At 39.4% G+C, this 21794-nt stretch overlaps 1 protein-coding gene across 1 annotated transcript; it reads left to right on the top strand.

Annotated features, from left to right (window-relative positions):
- Positions 1-150: 150 nt before the first annotated feature.
- On the top strand, positions 151-21476 carry scimp (SLP adaptor and CSK interacting membrane protein). Its single transcript, XM_004551183.3, has 5 exons — positions 151-263; positions 986-1107; positions 6473-6521; positions 9757-9833; positions 17383-21476. The coding sequence occupies exons 1-5, from the start codon at positions 253-255 to the stop codon at positions 18093-18095; spliced, it is 972 nt and encodes a 323-aa protein (XP_004551240.3). The 5' UTR covers positions 151-252; the 3' UTR covers positions 18096-21476.
- The last annotated feature ends 318 nt before the right edge of the window (positions 21477-21794 follow it).

The following is a 21794-nucleotide window of genomic DNA, read 5'->3' as shown; positions in this document are numbered from 1 at the left end:
CACAGATGTGTAAATTTGTCATGCGTGTCTGACTCTTCTTATAGCCTCACACAAACACCCACATGATTTGGTCACTGGTGCATGACAGGGGGTGGGGATAATCCAGTCTCAGCCTTCATGTTTCTTTGGTTAGGTAAGAAAATTAGACGATGGCATGCAAAGATGCAGCACATGATGAGTCCTGTCATATCTAGACACCATCCGCTTTCACCTTCTGTTTACTGAAACTGCTGTCCTTCTTTAACCAGAGATATGGAAGAAAGGTAAGGCACTTATTTGGAGTATTTGGAAGTTGACATGTATTGAAATAACACTTTAATTGCATTTTTTTGTGATAAAAGTCATTCTATTCTTATCCATAATTAGAGATAATACTTAAAAAGTGGTTATCAGGTCTAACTGCAGTGAAAGGCGTCACGTGTCAAAGCAGACAGTAAACTGTTATGTGCTTTCATGTCCGAATATCACTTTATCTTGCATGGCTGTATTCTGAATCAGCAGTATTTGTAACTGGAAGTTGGCAGGAAGCGGCTGTGTAGAGAGGATGCCGGGCATGAAGATAAACGGGGGAACGAGTATTTATATCATTCCGTTCACAGCGATAAAGGCACATAAATACATCCGTCCAGCTGGAGTAAACAATTCACTTTAAAGCTGACCTTCTCTTTCAGCTTCAAGTAGCTCAGATACTTTGGCTGAGGTTGTCTGAAGTGAGAACAAAAACGGAGACGTTTTGATGGTTGGCAGTGCAGTTGGCTCAGAAGAGTCCCTAGAGGTTATTGAGGTGCCTGTTTGATTCTCAGAATGCTAATCTTAATACAAAAATAACCCCAGGACTTAGTCAACACAGAAAAAAAGAGGAAGTGGTTGAATGGCCTTCTTTCCGATCCCCAGCTCTGTGTATACTGAAAAGCAGCGGCTCAGATGTGCTTCTCGTGGTGAAGTGTTCAGACTTTTTTGTTTCTTTTTTAAATCCTTCAAACAGTGCGATCATGGCGTTTATCCGCAAGTACCTATGGTTATGGGTGGTCGTTGGCATGGTTTTCGTGTCTGTGGTGATCAGCATCATCTTCATGTTCATCTGCAAGTGCATATCAAGAAAAAGAGGTAGGTTTGAATCTCTGCAGCGCACCTGCCACTAAGTACTGAACAAGCCTTCATCTGCACATCAACGACATACATTTTTACCGCTTTTTTCCTGTTCTCACACAGATTTATTCTCTTCCCCTTCTTATAGCAGAAATGTTGAATTGAAACCCCGATAATGTCAAAACATTATGCAACAAGTGTTTGGGAGCTTTAGAGAGTGCGTGAAGGTGTTTTCCTGTAAGTTTGTGTAGAAAAGTTCATTTCAGGAATGGTGTTTGTCCATTTGGTTGTGTGAGCTGTCAGACAGCTTTTTTAAGGTGTGGACACACTGAAACTGGTTGCGTGGTTCAGGAACCGATGCCTTTTTTTCTGTATACACTGTGTACACCCTGTAGCCAAACAGTCCAGTATTTTTGTCATTCGTATTTGCTTTTTTTAGGCATGACTGCTATTTTAAGCCATGTATGTTAAGATTTTTACCGGTATTAAAACAACTTAAATAATTTCTTGTTATTCTTTTTAAATTGCTGATAAAGCTCATAAGGTAACACTTAAAAATGATGCATGTGCTTTTAATTTTTTTCCCTGTCACAAGTAGAAAGATCTAATTTCAGATGTGAGCATGTGCAGAACCCCACCATTCTGCAGTGTTAAATCGCTTGAGAGGCTTTAATCTGTGGTGGCCTTAACTCTGCTCGTGAGTCTGGATGTTCACATATGACATTATTTAACTATATATGCACAGCAAAATGAAACTTACTAAAAGTATTTTTTTTAAAGAGAAAAAAGAAAAAATTCCTAGAAGTAAAGCAAGATTGGGAAACAACACCTCAATATATTTTGCATACTGGTGTCATTTCCAGTAATTTTATTTGCACAAAAAGTGTTTTTAAAATATGTTCGTTCAGCAACCTTAGAGCTTAGTTCAGTTTGTGATTTGGAACAAGCCAGAACAAAACAGAATAGAGCTAAACTCACTTTCTAGTCTTAAGATGCTATGTGATGACAGTGAGAGGAAACGTTATATGGCACTTACTGAATTCAAGACTGATACAGTAATAAGATGCCATCATTGCAACATGTCAACCTGTGAAATTTCTTCCCTGCATGATCAGTTGTAGGTCTTATCATTGCAAGTATGACACCATCTAAGAGCCTCAGCAATGCAGCCACAAAGTGGCAGACCACATACATTTATAGAGTGTAGTCACTGAGTGCTGAGGCGTGTGGTGTCTAAAACTCACCAACGCCCTGCTGATGCAGCCTCTTCAGAGTGTCCCAAGAGCTCCATGTCATGGGGGTGTCCATGGCTGAACAGCTCCTGTAGGTGTAACGTGTAGGTAGCCCTCTACTTTTGTCCATATAATGCATCCTAATATGGTCATCTAAGGCACATAGCTCTACACCAGTGCTTTCTGTTTAAGAGGGACAGTCAATCAGAAGTAGGATAACTTAAAGAGAGAAGAGTTAAAATGCCTTATTTAAACAGAGGAAATAACTAAGGGACTGTAAGACTGGTCGGAATGAGATTATTTTGAGCTGTGACTGGTGCAAAGTTACTCTAGTTCAAAAATAAAAAATATGGAGTTACAGGAATCCCTGTATAATAATGCATACACTATTTTTTTTTCTGATACTTTAAATGTGTTTTTGGTAGCACTTTCTATTACAGCATGGTAATAAAGGGGTAATAGTAGGGTAACAAAGGGGAAACGAGAGGGTAATAATGTGGTAATCTCTAAGTTATTGCTATGCAATTACCAAAGTAATAACCATGTAATATCCAAGTAATATTACACGGAAATTTGTGTAATTGGATAATAAGGGCCCCAAAACTGTGGGTAACAATGTAGAAATAGAGCTCGGTAATAAAGTGGTAATAGTAAAGTAAAAAGGAAGTGACAATGATGTAATAATGTGATCATTTATAAATTATTACCACTTTACCTGCGGTAGTTTCTGTGTAATAAGCACAAAACAGAGCTGCAAAATGCAAAACTGTCTGCATCTATTTAATAGCACATCAATAACCTGTTAATAACCTATTAATTAAATGTGTTTGATTGTTACCTGGAATTAATATTATGGAATTATTATGTTATTAAATAGAAACGAGCAGTTTGCATTTTGCAGCTCTGTTTCCTTTTTATTACACAGAAACTACCTGAGATATTTCTAGGTAATAACCACACTTCTTTAAGTTGGCTTTAATAGGTTATTCATATGTTATTAAAGAGAAACAGGCAGTTTTGCATTTTGCAGCTCTGTTTCGTGCTTATTACACAGAAACTACCATGGGTAATTCAGTAGTAATAACGTAGAAATTACCACATTGTTACGTTCTTCTTTCTTCCTTGTTACCCTACTATTACCCCTTTATTACCGAGCTCTATTTCTATATTATTACCCCCAGTTTTGGGGCTCTTATTATACTATTACATACATTTCAGGATAATATTACTCAACTGTAATCACTATTGCTACCATGATATCACTTGAATATTACATAGTTATTACTTTGCTAATTGCATAGTAATAACTTAGAAATTACCACATTATAACCCTCTTGTTCCCACTTGTTACTATTATCCCTTCATTACCGAGCTGTGATAGAAAGTGCTACTGTTTTTTTACTGTAAATATACTGCTTACAGTATATTTACAGTATACTGCTTGTCCTGTGATGGTATTGTACGGTCTCACCTCTGTATTATGCCCTCAGGTAACTGAGGTTATGAGCCCACGAACCTCTCTCAGTGACCTGGGCTTTACTGTTATTTATCCTGGACTTAGGAATAATCTTCCTTCCATATAAGAATCTGCCCACCAACTGGCCGTTTTGAATCACCTTCCTCTTTTTAGTTCCTTTTAGTCACTCATGGTTTGGTATTTTATTTGACTGTTTTTTTTATTTTTATTTTATTTGACTGGCTTGTTTTTTCTTTTTAAATAATTCATTTCTGAAGATCTGGCATTGCAACCATCTCCTGTGGGTGAGAATAAAATGAGTTTGAAATGTACACTCTGTACATTAGGTCATGTTGTGTGCCTGTCTGTTATGTCAGAGACATTCATAAAGTTGCTTCTCAGTGAAGGAAGGTTTTTCTTTATCCAGGTCATGACTCATGTACTGTACAGACTGTAAAGCAAGTCTGGGATTTTTAGGCTTTATGAATAAACACCCGGTTCAGAAAAACGTAGCTCCTTCCAGAGAAAGCTGCAGTCAGATTTGTGGAAGTTAAGAGTTGAAGCCACTCATCTTCAGGCTTGACTCACCAGAATCACGCAGAACATGAGGGCAGCGTTGAGACTTTGCCATTGGAAATGCATTGCATCAGTGTTGAGGCGAGAGATCCAAAGGCAGGACCTTCCACAAATAACAGCAAACCTTTATTCATGCTGAAAAGTCTAACACAAAGTACAAAAAATGTACAGGCAGAAACCAACAAGTCCTCCCTGTAACAAAGACTAAGGGGAAGGACAGGGCTATATATTCAGATACAGTCAGGACGAATTGAGCAGAAGCAGGAAAGGAGACGTTACAAAATGTTTTGCAAAAAAGAAATGATGAAACCAGAAACATACAGAAATTTTTTTTTTAAACAGAAATCACTAGAGTGTATGAAATGTTTATTTAGCTCCACTAAAAGCAGGTGTCAGGGGGTTTGACGCTGGGGAAAATCTTGGACAGATGGACAGTAGTCAAAGAGCTAGACAAACTATTGGTTTCTTTGTCTTTTCTAGTTCTTTGTGGTTTCTAGTGATATTTTGTCTTTTATTTGTGATATGAGGTGATCAGCAAGATTGAAAGAGGCAGTTTACATGACCTGCTGTGATGTGAGGTTTGCCAGGCAGGAGTCAAAGAGGAAGCCCACAGATGAGATTCATGGATGTAGTGAAGGAGGGCATGGGGTGAGGATGTTAGGGATAGGGTGAGATGGAGGCAGATGATCTGCGGTCATGACCTCTAAGGGAGCATCTGAAAAAAGAAGTTTCCTCTGTGTTTCACTGTCTCATCTTTTGTTAGCACCTGTTCCTCTGCCTCTGTGGCTGCTGTGAGCTTCTTGTCCCTGTGTTTAGCGTTGTTTCGTTTCCTGTGTCAGTTATGTTTCGTGCCGTTTGGACCATGCTGATTGCTTTCACAGGTGTGTTATCCCTTTCCCCCCGTGCGTCTCATTTTCAGTATACTGCATGGTTTTTGTACACATCATTGTAAAAGTAACTAAGCTGTTACGTTATTATAAGTGTCAAAATGCAATATTGTTTAAATTCTAAAGCCTAAACCCCCCAGAAATCAGAGAAAGTAGCTTCATAGTATCTAAATCTAGTTTTGCAAGTTCAGTGTCACTAAACGGTCCACCTAATGCTAAGTCCTGTGACCTGACATTGTACTGCAGAGATAACTTTTTTTGTTCTCAGCAGTTTTATGGGGCCCCTCAAGACAGATCAGAGTGGTTATAAGATCTTATAGGAGGTAAATGTTATCTTGACAAGAAGAAAAAATAATGACATCTTTGCATCAAATGTCCTCCATTATTTTATGAATCCTTTCATGTTGTTTTTTTCCGTGATGGGTTTCAAGCTGTTGGCGACCAGCATCATTAAACAGAAATCTGGACACCTGACACACAGGATTGGTTCATTCCACTTATTTACTATACCCTTAGGTGCAAAATAAGTTAGAGCAAACTGAAATGACCGTCAGACACCAGTTTCATTTTTAACTCAACTACCTCTTTTTTTAAAAACTCACTGCTAAACCAACACATGCACGTGTTCACCACAAATCATAAGCCGGAAAGGGAAGAGAAACCAAACCATGACACACTAGAAGCTAAACTACTTACTTTAAGGGTTTGTTGCAAGCCAGAAGAACAACTATTATAATTGTATGAATTACTATTATTAGGGGGTGCCCTCTGGATCTGATTAGCTTAGATGAAACTTTAATGATCCCTGTGGGGAAACTGGGCTGCATCACCACAAAGCGGGGCTTCGTGCTGGTTGAGCGTATGCACATGTATAAAGAGCTAATGAAATACAACACAGACACTAATCATAGGTAACAGCATGTGGAGATAAAAGAACACTGTGCATTTGAAAACAGCAGAGTTGTTTGTTTATTCATTTATGCATTTAAATATGGTTTGTTTAGATGCTTTAAACATACTTAAAAGTACTTTTTTCCCCATTTTATCCTATTTAAATACTCTTATATCATATTTGCATTTATTTTTCTCCTTTGTTTGTAGCATCACAATCCAAATCTGTTCTTGCTGAGCTGTGAATAAATCCATTTAAATGGCCTTTAGGTGCAAATATATTGATCTTTTTTCCTAATTGACTTTGAATTAACTGTGTTTTCTTTTTTCCCCCCCAACAGGCCAACACAAAATCCCCACTGTGAAAAACGAATTCAACTTCAAAACTGAGTAATGCATAAATGTATACTTATCATATAACAGTGAATGTACACAATGGATTGTACTATACTAAAAACAGGCGCAGGTTTACATTTAAAGAATCAGACTTGTTGTTTTTATTGCTATTGTCTGACTTATGCTTCAGTGAGAAGTCTATGTCGCTTCTATGTTTATTGTATTTATTATTAAGCAGTGTTTTTATCAAACGGGGAGCTATTTCTCCCATTTTCATTTGCAATGCTAAGCTAAACTAACCAGAAAAAGGGCTTCAGTGCTGAATCATGAAATTCCCAACACAGCTGATGGTGTTTTCAACAAGCAAAACTAATTTTAAACCAACTTTATTAGCACAAATTGTTATATATTGTGTGTTTAAATTGACTCTGCATAGCTAGCTATAATGCTAACTGTAAGCTGCATTTGTAACAACCACACAGTATATATACAGTCTATAGCAAAAACAAACTTTCAGACATGAGTTCTTACTGAAATACAGCTGTTTTAATATTCCTTGGAAAAAAATCACAAGCAAATATGATAATACATACAGCAAACATGCTAAAAATAGTGTATTAGCTAAACTACTTCCACCATTCACTCTGTGGGCTGTGATGTTCTGACACATCCAGGATGTAACCAGTATAAAAATATGATACATTATAAATGTAGTTTTTTTTGGGGATGAAAAAACTTGGCTGGGCAAGTATAGTATCAAAATCATTTTCCCTGTTCCCTGACATCTGCGTAACCATTCATGTAGCGTAATAGTAACATACAAAAAGTAACCAGTTCCCCACTGCAGTACCATCCACACATTCTCTTCCTCTTATCCTTGTTAGGGTCGCGGGGGGCAGAGCCTATCCCAGCTGCCATAGGGCTACAAAATATGTCAGCATATGTTACATTTAGACTTTAAAAGTTTATATGTCACATTTATGGTGTTCTGTTACATTTTTACAAAGTTGCAAAAAAATCTCTATGTGGTTTGGTTACTTTCCAAGCACAGCACTGTAAAAGCCAGTAATGTAAGACCCCCCCACCCACCCCCAAAAACAAACAAACAAACAAAAAAACCCCCCAAAAAACAAAACAAAAAACAGTCTTTTTGTGTTCATAGAGATGAATTTCTTGGGTTTTTTTTATTGAGCTTGTAACTGATAGATTTCAATTGCGCTTACATGCAAACATTCCTTGAGAGTTGTCATTCATACTAGACATGATACAGTCAGCGGTTGCTAGGGAAGTGTGTGCCTTCTCCAACCGGTTAGCAGTGGTTCTTTGAGGTTTCTGGCTGTCACTGGGTGAAATTGATTGCAAACATGTCACTGAAACCAAAAACCTCCCAGTGATTGTTTTGGTTGCTAGCAGATTTCCATGGTTACCTGTAATTTTTCATGTCAAGGATGACTCTCTAATACCAAGGTACAACGAGTTACAGTAATCCAGCTCAGTTGTAATAAAAGCATACATTACTGTTCTGAATTTATCTTTTGACAGGATGGGTTTTGACCAGTTGCCTCAGATGAAATAAGCTGGATTTCACTGCTGCTCTGACTTGACTGTCAAATCTAAAATCCCTATCCATTTTAAAACCCAAATTGGTGACAGTGGGCATACTGTGCTACACTGTCCATGTCCACAGGAAAGGACTCACTGGTGACACCCAATAGAGCCATGGGGCAGGAGATATAGGGAGAAAACCAGAGGTCAGAATCAGAATACTTTATCAAACCCCAAGGGAATTATGGGGTTATAGTTGCTCCAAGACAATGAGAACAGTAGCAGACTGAACTAAATTACAAAATATAAGAAATAATGGTAATATATACAAATAACACAATTATAAATATCCAGAAAATTACAGCGATTTAATATATATGATTGACATTTTACTCTAAACAGTAAAACTTTGTTATTTTCACCCTAGAGGATGTGTAACTATTACACTGTGTACTGTGCATTAGTTGGAAGTCCACATATTGATCAGCATAGGAGTGTTAGCATAACATGCAGTATATGACATTTATGTTGTACTATTTGGAAACTTTTTTCTGCAAGGCTTCCAAAAAGTCTCTGTGTGTCTGTATATTTTACGACCACAGCAGTGTAACCAGTTGATAATGTTACAAACTTGTGACCAAATGTAACACTGAACTAGCAGCTCACTCTTACCACAAAACTTAAAATGACAGCAAGACTTTGTAACTGATATATTTCAGTAGAAAGTATAATTCATGTCTGCATCATGTATCCAAACCAAGAAAATGTGAAAAAAACAAGGAACCAGAGCTTTAAAAGTACTATTGTGTTAAACATTATATTTTAACCCAAACACTGATTCTTTTCTAAACCTAACCAAATAGGTTTAATAGGCAAAGGTAAGAAAGTTGGTTATATAAGTAAGTTAAAAACAGTTATGTGCTAAATCTCAGCAGTTTTAATGGCTAAAATTTAAAAATGGATAGTTTTTTCACTTAATAATAGATTTAAAAATTAAATGAGTGTGAAAGTCTGTGACATGCAGTATTCAAAGTTGGGTCTCTAGTGTGCACAGCCAATTGGCTTGCTCCGCTACCTATCCCTCCAACCTACAAAATTTGTGCAAGTGAAAAAAAAGTATAATTTTGTTCACATGGATACAAATCAGATTTGGGCCAAACCAGAAAAGTGCTGTTAATTCACAAATAAGTCCAAAACAAAGAATTCTATTGGCTCTTTAACAGCAACTGTACCACAAATCGTGAAGGATCTTTTAAAGCAGCAGCAGCTGGCTTTTCCACAGACAGATGGAAAATCATGTTCAGTGGAAAGTTCATGTCCAAAAGCAGGAATTAAAAGTTGTGACTTCATGAACTACCATCAGATTGTGTTGGGCATTTTGTGTTTTGAGTTTCATTTATAATTTCTAGTTCTTTATGTTATTCACTCAGCTTTCTCTCTGTTGCCACATTTCAGTCCGTACAAGTCATCCCATATACATTATTAATATTAATATTATTATTATCATAATCAATATTCATTTAAACAAATGATGCATTTAAACATTTATGTTTCCCCATATTTTCCATATACTCCATATATATATTTAAGGGACCATGTAGCTTAAACATGTCTGTTGTACCAAAGTAAGCTCTGCAGACCTTACACTACTGTGTGCTCACATCCAGATTCAGACATTGCAGACTTTACATTCTTTAACGTAGATTTTTTCGCTTGACATTTTCTCTTGTCTGCACATTTGCAGGAGCAACAAATACCAGCAGAGAAACATTGAAACGGGCACTCCACCTCTACCTCCGCGGACACAGTTTCTCATGGCAGGCAAGACTTTATTATATCTCTCAGTGGCTCCTACAGATTGCCCCTCCTCTTATGAAACCACGCTTCCTTCTCTCACTTTCAGATCTTTGAAATTAAAGCCTCATCCAGTCTGCCATTTGACCATAAACCACAAACTAAAGGGCAGCGCGTGTTCACCAGTTTACATGGCAGTGACAGTTTTATGCACAAGATTCAGATCCAAGACAGCACCACATATTCTGATCCAAGCTAAGGTTTCAAACTTACTAAGAAGTGTTTATGATGTCTGTTTTGTCAAGGATTTGGGCCAAACAAGGAAAGTGCTCCTTATTTTACAAGTCAGACCAAAACGAAGAGTATTTTTGGCTTGATGTAATTGTAACTGTACCACAAACTGTGGAAGGATACACAGCAGTCTGCTCCTTCTCATTTTTAAATTCAGACTTATTAAAAGTAGAATAGGAGTCAGAGCCTTCACCTTTAAGACCTCAGCTCCCAGTTTGGATTTGAGAGACGCTACCTTTAAGATAAGGGTTAAAGCGTTGTTTTTTGATAAAGGGTTCGATCAGGGACCATCTTTACCTTCTTGATAACCCTTTCAGGTGGCTGTTGCTGTGAAATTGAACTGAGCTGAACTGAATAACAGAAAACATTTATGAGTTTTAAAAATGTAAAGTCAAACTGGTGAACTTCACAAAACAAGTAGTAACCTCAAGATGTTTAGCCCAGCCAGCAGCTGACAAACATCAATAATATGACAAGCTCAGGCAAGGAAGAGAGAAAGACTTCTATTTTGACTTGCTATGCCTGCCTTAGCTGTAATGCTAAGCTACAGGAAGCACAGCTGTTTATTACAGTTTTTTCTGAATGCTTAAACCCTAACTGTGATTCCTGTAGCACAATCTCTAAAACTATTCAGACTTATAGCAAAACCACTCACTGAGTTTGCAAAACTAAAAGCACAAAAACTGCTTTGCACTCAGTTTGCAATTTTGTAACACACACTTTGCAAGACTGTAGGCACAATTGACTGCACAACACTCAATTACCAAATTTCCAACACACTCCTAGCAAAAGTATACACATGTATGGCTATCATTAACACTAACTTGCCAACTGTCTGGCACACTTTCACATGTGAAAACTTTTTTAGATAATTAGTTCACTTTGCAATCAGCCTAAGCACTATAATACAGGTAAGCTGTGTGTGCGGAGTACAATGGAGGGAGCAGAAAGAGTGAGAAGTAGAGGAGGCCGAGGAAGAGGACGTGGAGGTGAAGAAGTAGGATGAAGAGGACGACAAGGACAAGGAGGAGCAAGAGGAAGACGAGGAGGAGGGAGAGGAAGATGAGGAGGGGGGAGAGGAAGGGTAGGAAGAGTAAGAAATAGAATTGCTGATGACATCAGAGCTACAATAGTGGACCATGTAATCAACCGTGGAATGACCCTGAGGGTAGCTGGCCAACGGGTCCAGCCTAACTCGAGCCGCTACACTGTAGCAAGTACCATAGGGACATCTTGAAATGAGAATCGGTTAGTACAGTCACTTCGCACAAAGATTTGTAGCACTGCCATATGCCAATGAGAAACACACCAATACCATTGATGTAAAAATACTGAAATTGTTACTTTACAGAATTGCTAGATGACCAGATGCTGGGGCAGAGGAAGCATGTTCACTGCAGACCAAGTAACCCATATAGTCATTATGGCGATTGCAAATAATCCTATACTTGGAAATAAACACTTGTGTTTGTTTTGATGTACTTGAAGTTTGGATCCCTCTATGCTTATGGATCTATGACAGAAGTATGAGCTCAAACTGACATAGCCTACCTTGTGCACAGAGAAAGCAAAAGCCAGATATGTTTTGTATTCATACCATCAGTGTGCAGTTGGCGCATTGTGTACTTAGTAGATGATGGCTTGTGTGTACTGTTTGATACGGAAACACCATTTTTACGAAGGTGTGAAGAGTTAATCTAGCTGTGTTTGCTTTTGCAAGAGAACTACAATGTTTTGATTATTGGGTGACAGGTTTTCTTATTTGTGTGAAGAGTTTTGCAAAATTAGCCAATAGTTACAATAAATGTGCTTAAGCAATCAGAAAAAACTGTAAGAATGCCCCTTCACCCACAACAGCAGCAAGAGGTGGTGCACAGAAACAGCCGTCTTACAGTTTTTACCGAATGCCTAAACCCTAACTGTGATTCCTGTAGCACAATTTCTAAAACTAGTCAGACTTACAGCAAAACCACTCACTGAGTTTGCAAAACTAAAAGCACAAAAACTGCTTTGCACTCAGTTTGCAATTTTGTAACACACACTTTGCAAGACTGTAGGCACAATTCACTGCACAACACTCAATTTCCAAATTTCCAACACACTCCTAGCAAAAGTATACACATGTATGGCTATCATTAACACTAATTTGCCAACTGTCTGGCACACTTTCACATGTGAAAACTTTCTTAGATAATTCGTTCACTTTGCAATCAGCCTAAGCACTATAATACAGGTAAGCTGTGTGTGCGGAGTACAATGGAGGGAGCAGAAAGAGTGAGAAGTAGAGGAGGCCGAGGAAGAGGACGTGGAGGTGAAGAAGTAGGATGAAGAGGACGACAAGGACAAGGAGGAGCAAGAGGAAGACGAGGAGGGGGCAGAGGAAGATGAGGAGGGGGGAGAGGAAGCATGTTCACTGCAGACCACGTAACCCATATAGTCATTATGGCGATTGCAAATAATCCTATACTTGGAAATAAACACTTGTGTTTGTTTTGATGTGTTTGAATAAACACCAGTACTTGAAGTTTGGATCCCTCTATGCTTATGGATCTATGACAGAAGTATGAGCTCAAACTGACATAGCCTACCTTGTGCACAGGGAAAGCAAACGCCAGATGTGTTTTGTATTCATACCATTGGTGTGCAGTTGGCGCATTGTGTGCTTAGTAGATGATGGCTTGTGTGTACTGTTTGATACGGAAACACCATTTTTACGAAGGTGTGAAGAGTTAATCTAGCTGTGTTCGCTTTTGCAAGAGAACTACAATGTTTTGATGATTGGGTGACAGGTTTTCTTATTTGTGTGAAGAGTTTTGCAAAATTAGCCAATAGTTACAAAAAATGTGCTTAAGCAATCAGAAAAAACTGTAATCACAGCTCCGCTAACCACATAAAACACAGAACACATACAGCTGCAGTAATGTTATACACTAACACAAAAATGGCTAATCAACACCGGATAACTGTAACTGCCGTATAGCACTAAAGCCTAGAACACATAAACATCACGTATACAGTCCCATAAGTCATCGGGTCATTTATGTGACATCAGCAGTTTACAAGTAGTAATATTTAAGTATTACTAGTATTAAAGTATTAACAAGAATTGCACTTAAGAAAAAAACTGAGGGGTCAACAGAAAGTTTTCTCTTTAAACAAGCTGAGAAAGTTGATTCTGTTGATCTGAATGCAGCGTTTTCAGCAGAAGAGTGACTTCTTCAGTCTTGGCTAACTGCAGGTTTCCCCAACCTTATAAAAATTTTCATAACGAACAAAACTAGCACCTTTGACTAACGATGGGCTGTGAGGTCGGTTTCATTATGATTGGTATGCAGTGGCGGTCCTAGCCTGTTTGGTGCCCCGGGCGAACACTCCCCTTGTTATTGATCCCTTTACCCCGAGTCCTAAAGTGTAGATTTATTTTCTTACTCTTCTTATATTTATTGTTTATTTTCTTGCACTGCTGTAACTGGAGCCTCGTCGTCTCGTCTCTCTATATGCTGGACTGTATGTAGTGGAGATGACAATAAAGTTTACTTTGACTTCAGCAGCGAGCAGGCGCACCGAGGGCTCTCGCGCTCACTTTTCGCGTATAGAATTTCGAAAAAACATCGGTGCAAATTATAAGTCTGTATCATAATGTCTGGTGTTTTCGTGTTTGTTGTATGTTTTTATTTTATTTTATTTTGCGAGTTGGTTATTAGATGCTCACGGTGGCACGGTGTTTAGCACTGTTGCCGCACAGCAAGAAGGTCCTGAGTTCAATTCCACCATCAGGCCAGGGTCTTTCTGTGTGGAGTTTGCGTGGGTTTCCTCCGGGTACTCCGGCTTCCTCCCACCGTCCAAAGACATGCAGCTTGGGGATAGGTTAATTGGATAAATTACCACTAGATGTGAATGTGCGAGTGAATGTGTGTGCGAATGGTTGTCTGTCCCTGTGTGTGTTGGCCCTGCGACAGACTGACGACCTGTCCAGGGTGTACCCCGCCTCTCGCCCTATGACAGCTGGGATAGGCAATTTTGGTTTTTTTGCCGATGCCCGTGATGCCGCCCTCCACCACAATGCCGCCCCGGGAAACCGCCCGTGTCGCCCGTATCAAAAACCGCTACTGTTGGTATGCCAGTCGTCATTACCGTTGCTCATGACTTGCTCATCATTGGTCATCAGTACCATTCACAGAGAGTTAGGGAATGACTGCAATCACAGCAGTGTAGGATGGTGAAAGATGAACCCTTCTGTTTTTCTGGTTGCTAAGTCTGTGAAGATGATGTTGTAACATCCTGATGACACGCAGTTTGTCCTCCAGTAGATGATGAGACTCAAACTTTAAATACTGATCAGTATTGTTGGTTTATGGTACACACAGACTTTCAAATGTCCCCCATTGCTGATGGAAAGATCACCATCTAAGAAAACTAGCCTGTCATTTTTTTACTCTGCTCTGGAGAACTTGATATGTTTGTCCACCAAGTTAATGAAATCAGTGAATCCTGATATGTGCTGAGGTTTGGTTTTCAGCCAGGTGTTGTCCACATACCTGAACTAATGGCTCAGTGGTGTTCCAGGAGAGAATAACAGAGCCCTATTTTCTACTTTTTCCATTTACAAGTTAGCTACACTGAGCGAAACTAAGGAATCCATGGTGCACCCATGTTCCTGCCCATAGTACTGGGATTGAAGATGCTGCGTTCAGATGAACAGAATCAACTTAGTGGAGCTTCCTTACCTTGATGATAAAGCATTCATCGTGACAGACTTTACTAGCTTAGTTAATGTTTTATGCAAGCTTGTTTCCACCACTGAAAAAGTCCTTTTTTGGCATTAGCAAGTCAGAAGTTGAGGTTATTTTGTTTAGTGAGCCTAAATTTCAAGATTAAAACCCAAAAATCTATGTTATGTTCTGTTTTGTTTTTTCCAGTGGTGGAAACAAGCTTCCATAAGGAGTCGATGGAAACTCATAGTTTTGGTTTTTAGCCACAAAACCAAACAAACTAGTCAAACATTTTGCTGAGGCTGTCAGTAACTTTGCCCAGCTTTGTTCATATTCAACTAGAAGGGCTTCACTAAATAAAACCATAGGTAGTAGATAAGATGGATGTAGTCACTCTGGCAGTTATTGGTTGATAAAGGAGTGTTGAAATTGGATTTTATGTATGATCTGATATCTTTGTGTTAGTGGTTTTCCTGCATTATTATAATAAATGTTGGTCCCGAATCAACACTGCCATAGACTGGTCAACTGTTTGGAGAACTCAGTTTGCATTAACCAAGAAGTTAGCTAATGCAATTGAAAGGTATCACGAGCAAGCTAACAGCAAGCTAACAGCAAGCTAAACTTTGTAATATATTCATTATAATGCATAAATGAATAAAAATAACACCTGAAATCCTTACTGTTTGCTCCAGAAGAAAGGTCTATGTAGACAACAATTTATTTATTTTTTATTATTAAAACAACAACAACATTTTCCCTACTTTACAAAGCTTTGACATCATGATTGGTCAATTGGATTGTTGATCCTAGACTAATATTAATAATGATTATGCAGGGACAACAGCGCCTGGATATCTGATCTGATTCTGGAACGGTACATGTGTGATTGTTAGCCACTGAGCACATCTTGAATAATCCCTTCTTCTTACTCGTAAGCCTCAGTTATACTGTCCATGTTTGCAAGTCCCAGCGTCCAAGGACCTTTGGAGTTTCCTGCTTTAAACCTTCTTTATCAAATTATCAAAATGCTTTCAAAAGTGTCTCACTTGCCAGCATGAGAGATAAGAAAGCCTCATTACATTAAACCCACGTAGCTTCCTCAGTGAGTTTTTAATATGTCCAAAAGTAGTCAGCTTGTATTTTGGTTTATTTGCTCATATTCTTGATGTGCTTTTGAAATCTAAGAGTAACCCCTGAATATTCAACTACGTGGTCATTTTGTTTGTTTGTTTTCCATTCAACATAAATATTTGCCTTTTGTTTAAACTTCATAGCAACACTGTACGTTTTCTAAATATTCAATCTGAGGCATGAAGGTTTAATCTTCATGCCATCTTCAGGTGAGTTCTTACTGCTGCACTGCCATGTTAAACTCATCTAGTAACTAACTTCTAACACGATCGATCAGACAAAGACTGACTCACTGGTTCCCTGTTTAATCCAGAACTGAATTTAAACTCTTCTTCCCATATGCATAGTACAAAATAAACATATATTAAATATCATATTATCCAACCAGAGCACTTTACTCTCAGACTGCAGTGATACTTTTGGTTACTCAAGTCTTTAAAAATAGAATGGGAGTCAGAGTCCTGAGCTATCAGGCCCCTCTCCTGTGGATGCAGCTCCCTGCTTGGCTTAAAACTTTCCTTTTTGATAAAGTTTACAGTTAGAGCTGAATCAGGTGTCCCTAAACCATCCCTTAGTCGTCACTCACACAGGCCTGGAGATCAGTTGGTATCCTCTGGTTGCTAGGGGAAAATACGTATTTCCTGATTGGAGGTTGGTTGCTGAAGGTTGTAGCTATATTTACTGCAGTAAAAAATAATTTTACCTTGAAGGCTAATAGTCTTTGTTTTCAGTATTTATTGTGCTTTTCAACATTTTACTACTGTTTGGTGAGGAGTTTGTGCGTAATTGCATGCAGGTCTTCCATGCAACTGTGGTAGCCTGCTGGTGGGAGGTTTCCAGTACACCACTGTATAACTCTTTGCAAATAATTCCACTTAGCAACTTCCAGAAACTGCTCATCAGCTGGTTTGGTAACATACTTTTCCCCCTTGTGACCTCTAGTTTCCAATGAGTCACTGACCAGTCCAGTCTAGGCCTGCATGACTAGGGCTGAAGCTAACAATTTTACAGCGACTGTCAGCAACCTCCAGCAACCACCCAGCAATCACTGAGGAATAGCATATTTTTCCCAGTGTGACTGGGGCCTTAGGTATAGCCTCAGGCTGCTGGGAGATGTGCAACAATGCACTGACCATCTCTTCTCCACCCCGTTGTGTTTCTTCTGCCATCACTGTAGGGTAACTTTTATTCTTTTTCTTTCCTTGTTTTTGGTCTCTCTGTGCTCTTCTTTTCTGTCCTCTCTTTCCCCTCACCCCCATTGCTTCCCACAGCCCCTCCCTGAGTATTTTTTTGTTGAGGGTCTCGTCCTGTTAAAGGAACGTTCTTCCTCCCCACTGTTGCCAAGTGCCAAATCTATCTGTAACAATCTTCTACTGACCAGCTACCTATATGCACTGCAACAATAAAATTAACCTTAAATATGGAATTTGCTGTTTCAGAAGCCCAAAGCTACGAGAACCTGGCTGAGGAGAGCCAGAGCATCCACGACTACGAGGATGGCAACTGTGAGCAGAATGTAAGCAACCACGAGGAAAGCATCCACGACTACGAGGATGGCAACTGTGAGCAGAATGTAAGCAACCACGAGGAAAGCATCCACGACTATGAGGATGGCAACTGTGAGCAGAATGTAAGCAACCACGAGGAAAGCATCCACGACTATGAGGAGAGCACAGAACTCCAGGCTGACTACATCAAGATGGAGGGAGACATCATGTTTCCTCCTCCTCCAGTCGTCAACAGCATGAGCGGTAGTGTTTTGGAGGCCCAAAGCTACGAGAACCTGGCTGAGGAGTGCCAGAGCATCCACGACTACGAGGATGGCAACTGTGAGGAGAATGTAAGCAACCACGAGGAAAGCATCCACGACTATGAGGAGAGCACAGAACTCCAGGCTGACTACATCAAGATGGAGGGAGACATCATGTTTCCTCCTCCTCCAGTCGTCAACAGCATGAGCGGTAGTGTTTTGGAGGCCCAAAGCTACGAGAACCTGGCTGAGGAGAACGACTATGTGGAGAGCGTGGACAATCAACCGGACTATGTGAAGATGGACAAGGAAGATCAAGCAGGAGACAACACCTCCACGGAAGACTATGATGACATCGGGGGTGAAGAAGACGATGAGGAGGACTATGATGATGTGGGATAAAACCCAACACAACGAGATGGAGACAGTTTTGAATTCTGCTGAGCAGAGATTATCCTTACTGAAGATTTCTCTTGTCTTTTTGTATTTTTTTAATAACATTCACTGAAAAAAAGAAAATAATTGAAGTACTGAAGACACTGAAATCTGCCGAGTGGTGTCGAGACAACTGGTTTGATCTTTAAGACGGTGATTCTTTTTAATATATCGAAAAAATTCTGTTTTTCATCTGAATGTTGGAATTGTTTGTTTTTTTACTGAATACATTAACAAGCAGTGACTTGCACAGGGTCCCAGATTAGGATGATATCTGGATTTGCAAACTACACATGAAAGCAATCAAACTATATTTCTTTGTCTTCTTCTGACTTAAATGTCAGAAGAAACTCTTTAGTTTTAAACATGAAGCTTTTGCATATATCATGTGTAGATCATTCCCATGGTTTTTGAGAAGGAACAGACTATGTTGCTGGTGGCTTTCGTTATGCTCAGTTTGGCGAGATTTGGTACTTTTTTAATGAGCTGAATCAACTAGATCAACAGTGTAAGTAAGGTTTTTGCTGTATGAAACACAAAAAACTATTGGAGCTTCAAATTTGATTCTAACTAAACATAAGACATGAAATCTGAAAGTCTGTAACTGCAACAGCCTGAGATGTTTTTCTTTCTTTATGTGTTTGTTGATTTATTTATACACATGAACATTGATATAAGATTAATATGTAATTTTTGGGGGGATTTTTGCTTCTTTTCTAAACTAAATATCAGTGTAAAGGGGGTCTCCCCCTGTCCAGATCCCAAACATTATCAGTGAGGCGTCTGACTATCGATCATATGGTGGGTTTGTTTACTTTTGTATATCAGTTGGTCCGTTTGAGTGGTTAATAAGTGGGCAGTGATGACATGTTTGCATGATCAGATCCCGGGCAGTGAGTGAGTGGGGCAGAGGGGCAGTGATTACAGTGGTTGGTTATATGTATGCACAGTATCTATACAGTCCTGTGAAAAACTAAGGATTGATTTGTGATTCAGTAGCTTATAGATCCACCTTCAGCAGCAATAACTCAGAGTAACTGTTTTGTGTATGACTTTGTCATGGTTGTGAAAAAACGTTGCTTCACGTCTTTTGTTTACGTACAGCTCTCTTGAGGATGCGCCACAGCATTTCAGTCGGGGTCAGGTCTGCACTTTAATTCTTTTCTTTTATTCACCATGATGTTGTAGATTTACTGCTGTGTTTGGGATCATTGTTCTGCTGAGTCAGCGAATTTGGGCCACGCTTTAACTGCTGGACAGATGGCCTCACATTTGACTCTAGAATACTTTGGAAAATACTTTGGCACACAGAGGAGTTCATGGGAGACTGAAAGGTGTCCTGTGACTGTGAAACAAGCCCAAATCATCATCCCTCCACCACCGTGCTTCACAGTTACTATAGTGTGTTGGTTTTTGCCAGATGTACTTTTGCACAATGTCCTTACATTTGCAAAGACATTGTTCTTGAAACTTTGTAACCGTAATCCATGCCACCATGTTTATTTTAGACAGAAGAGACTTTCTTCTGGCAACTTTTTGAACAAACCATACTTGTTCAGTCTTTTTCAAACTGTAGGCAAGGCAAGGCAAGTTTATTTATATAGCACAATTCAACAGCAAGGCGGTTCAAAGTGCTTTACAGAGACATTAAAAAACAAAAACAAATAAAAAGCATGATTTAACATGAGAAAAAAAAGGAACAGTAGATAAAATCAGTAGTTAAAATGTACGTTTTGAAATTTAAGCTTAAAAGTAAAACAGTGCAGATTTGGTGCTTTATTCAAATGCAGCTGAGAATAGGTGAGTCTTCAACCTGGATTTAAATAAACTGAGTGTTTCAGCTGATCTGAGGCTTTCTGGGAGTTTGTTCCAGATATATGGAGCATAAAAGCTGAATGCAGCTTCTCCATGTTTGGTTCTGACTCTGGGAACTGATAAAAGACCGGATCCAGATGACCTGAGGGATCTGGATGGTTCATACTGGGTCAGGAGGTCACTGATGTATTTTGGTCCTAAACCATTCAGAGCTTTATAGACCAGCATCAGAACTTTAAAGTCTATCCTCTGACGGACAGGCAGCCAGTGTAAAGACCTCAGAGCTGGACTGATGTGGTCCACTTATTTGGTCTTAGTGAGGACTCGAGCAGCAGAGTTCTGAATGAGCTGTAGTTGTCTGACTGATTTTTTAGGTAGACCTGTAAAGATGCTGTTACAGTACTGTACTGTCATGAACTTCAACATTTAACATGCTATCTGTCGCCCGAGATCTGGCACTGGGTTTTTGCGGTTTCATTGAGCATTGCACCGTGTGACCCTGGCTGAATTTCCTGGGACGTTTACTTCTGGGAATATCATGGCGTTATGTTAACACATATCTAAATGCTCCAGATCAACAAACTGCCAAATCGTCTGCTTTTGTAGAGGTGCTCACTCTCTTGGCTGTCTATTAACTGGAGTTTCCCCTGATACATCCAATGGGATGTGAGTGTGTGAATGTTAGACAAGGTGTTTGGGTACAGAAAAAGCATGTGTGTGATTGGGTGAATGAGGTAGCAAAAAAAGCACTTTGAGTGCCCAGTTACAGTAGAAACGTGCTGTATAACTCCATTTACCATTTGATTCATGTGGAAGCAGTAAAGATTTACTCAGTATCTCACAGGACTGCTTAGAGTCCCACATGACTGTGTAATACCTACCCATATTTAAGCTGTATGTCAGCAGGAACCAGGGTTATAACCTTATGTGTATTTATATGAGATGATGATGAGATGAGATAGCCTTTATTTGTCAGTTGCAGGTCTTTTGCCCACAACCGAGGTGACAGACCTTGCCGACCATACATACAATACAAACATCACATTGGGGAGACAGGTCAGGCCAGGTAGCGAGGAAAAAAAACATTGAAATGTGCAACACAAAAGGATAATACAGGAATGCACAGGTATCAACACACCATAACACAATAAACACAGACAAGCAACATGGGAAAGAGTTCCAGTGTGTACATCTGATCTGGGACCGCTACAATCTTTCGACTGCGCCTCCAGCTGACCCGATGTCCACATCATGTCCACACCTAACCCCCGATGTCACATATTTTGGGTGACTCATCACAGATTAGGAAGTTACCAGCTTCTTTACCTGTGCAGGTGGCAAGAGGTGCAGGTGAGGCTGGAGAGACATGAGAAACAATGAGAGGAGGTGGTAGATCGCTCTCCATCCTCGTCGAGAGCTCTTTCTGCTTATGTTGATTCATCTTGTAGATTGCTCTGAGGTTGCCTTTTGTCTTTAATTCATTGTCATTTGTTAATAAGATTTTTGTTAATAAATGTCACTTCTTTGCACACATTCCTGCCTCGAGAACTGCTTCATAAACACTCCTTTAAAAACTTTGTGGTCTCAACCACCTTCTGCGTGGGGTCTGGTCTGTCAAGGCCTATTATGAAATCTCAGGTGTTTTTGACTTTATAATCTTGCTGTTTTGAAACTGGATGTGACGACCGAGCAAGCTGTGGCTCTAACTTTTAAACTGAACCCTCACTGACTAACAAACCTGTCAGCCAATGCCCTGAGTAATCCTCCTTTCTAAAACTTAGAATGACTAAAATGTACAAAATGGACTCAATGTTATATCCGATATGATCTGTAATGACTGAGTTTTTATCA

This window comes from Maylandia zebra, linkage group LG10 (genome assembly GCF_041146795.1).
Source record: "Maylandia zebra isolate NMK-2024a linkage group LG10, Mzebra_GT3a, whole genome shotgun sequence".
NCBI lineage: Eukaryota > Metazoa > Chordata > Actinopteri > Cichliformes > Cichlidae > Maylandia > Maylandia zebra.
Note: the sequence above shows the minus strand (reverse complement) of the source record. Positions and strands in the feature narration are given on the sequence as shown.

Excerpts from the sequence above, each read along its gene's own strand:
- scimp (XM_004551183.3), top strand. Across the intron at positions 6,522-9,756 it reads GAATTCAACTTCAAAACTGA|GAGCAACAAATACCAGCAGA; the intron begins GTAATGCATAAA and ends GCACATTTGCAG. Across the intron at positions 9,834-17,382 it reads GACACAGTTTCTCATGGCAG|AAGCCCAAAGCTACGAGAAC; the intron begins GCAAGACTTTAT and ends TTGCTGTTTCAG.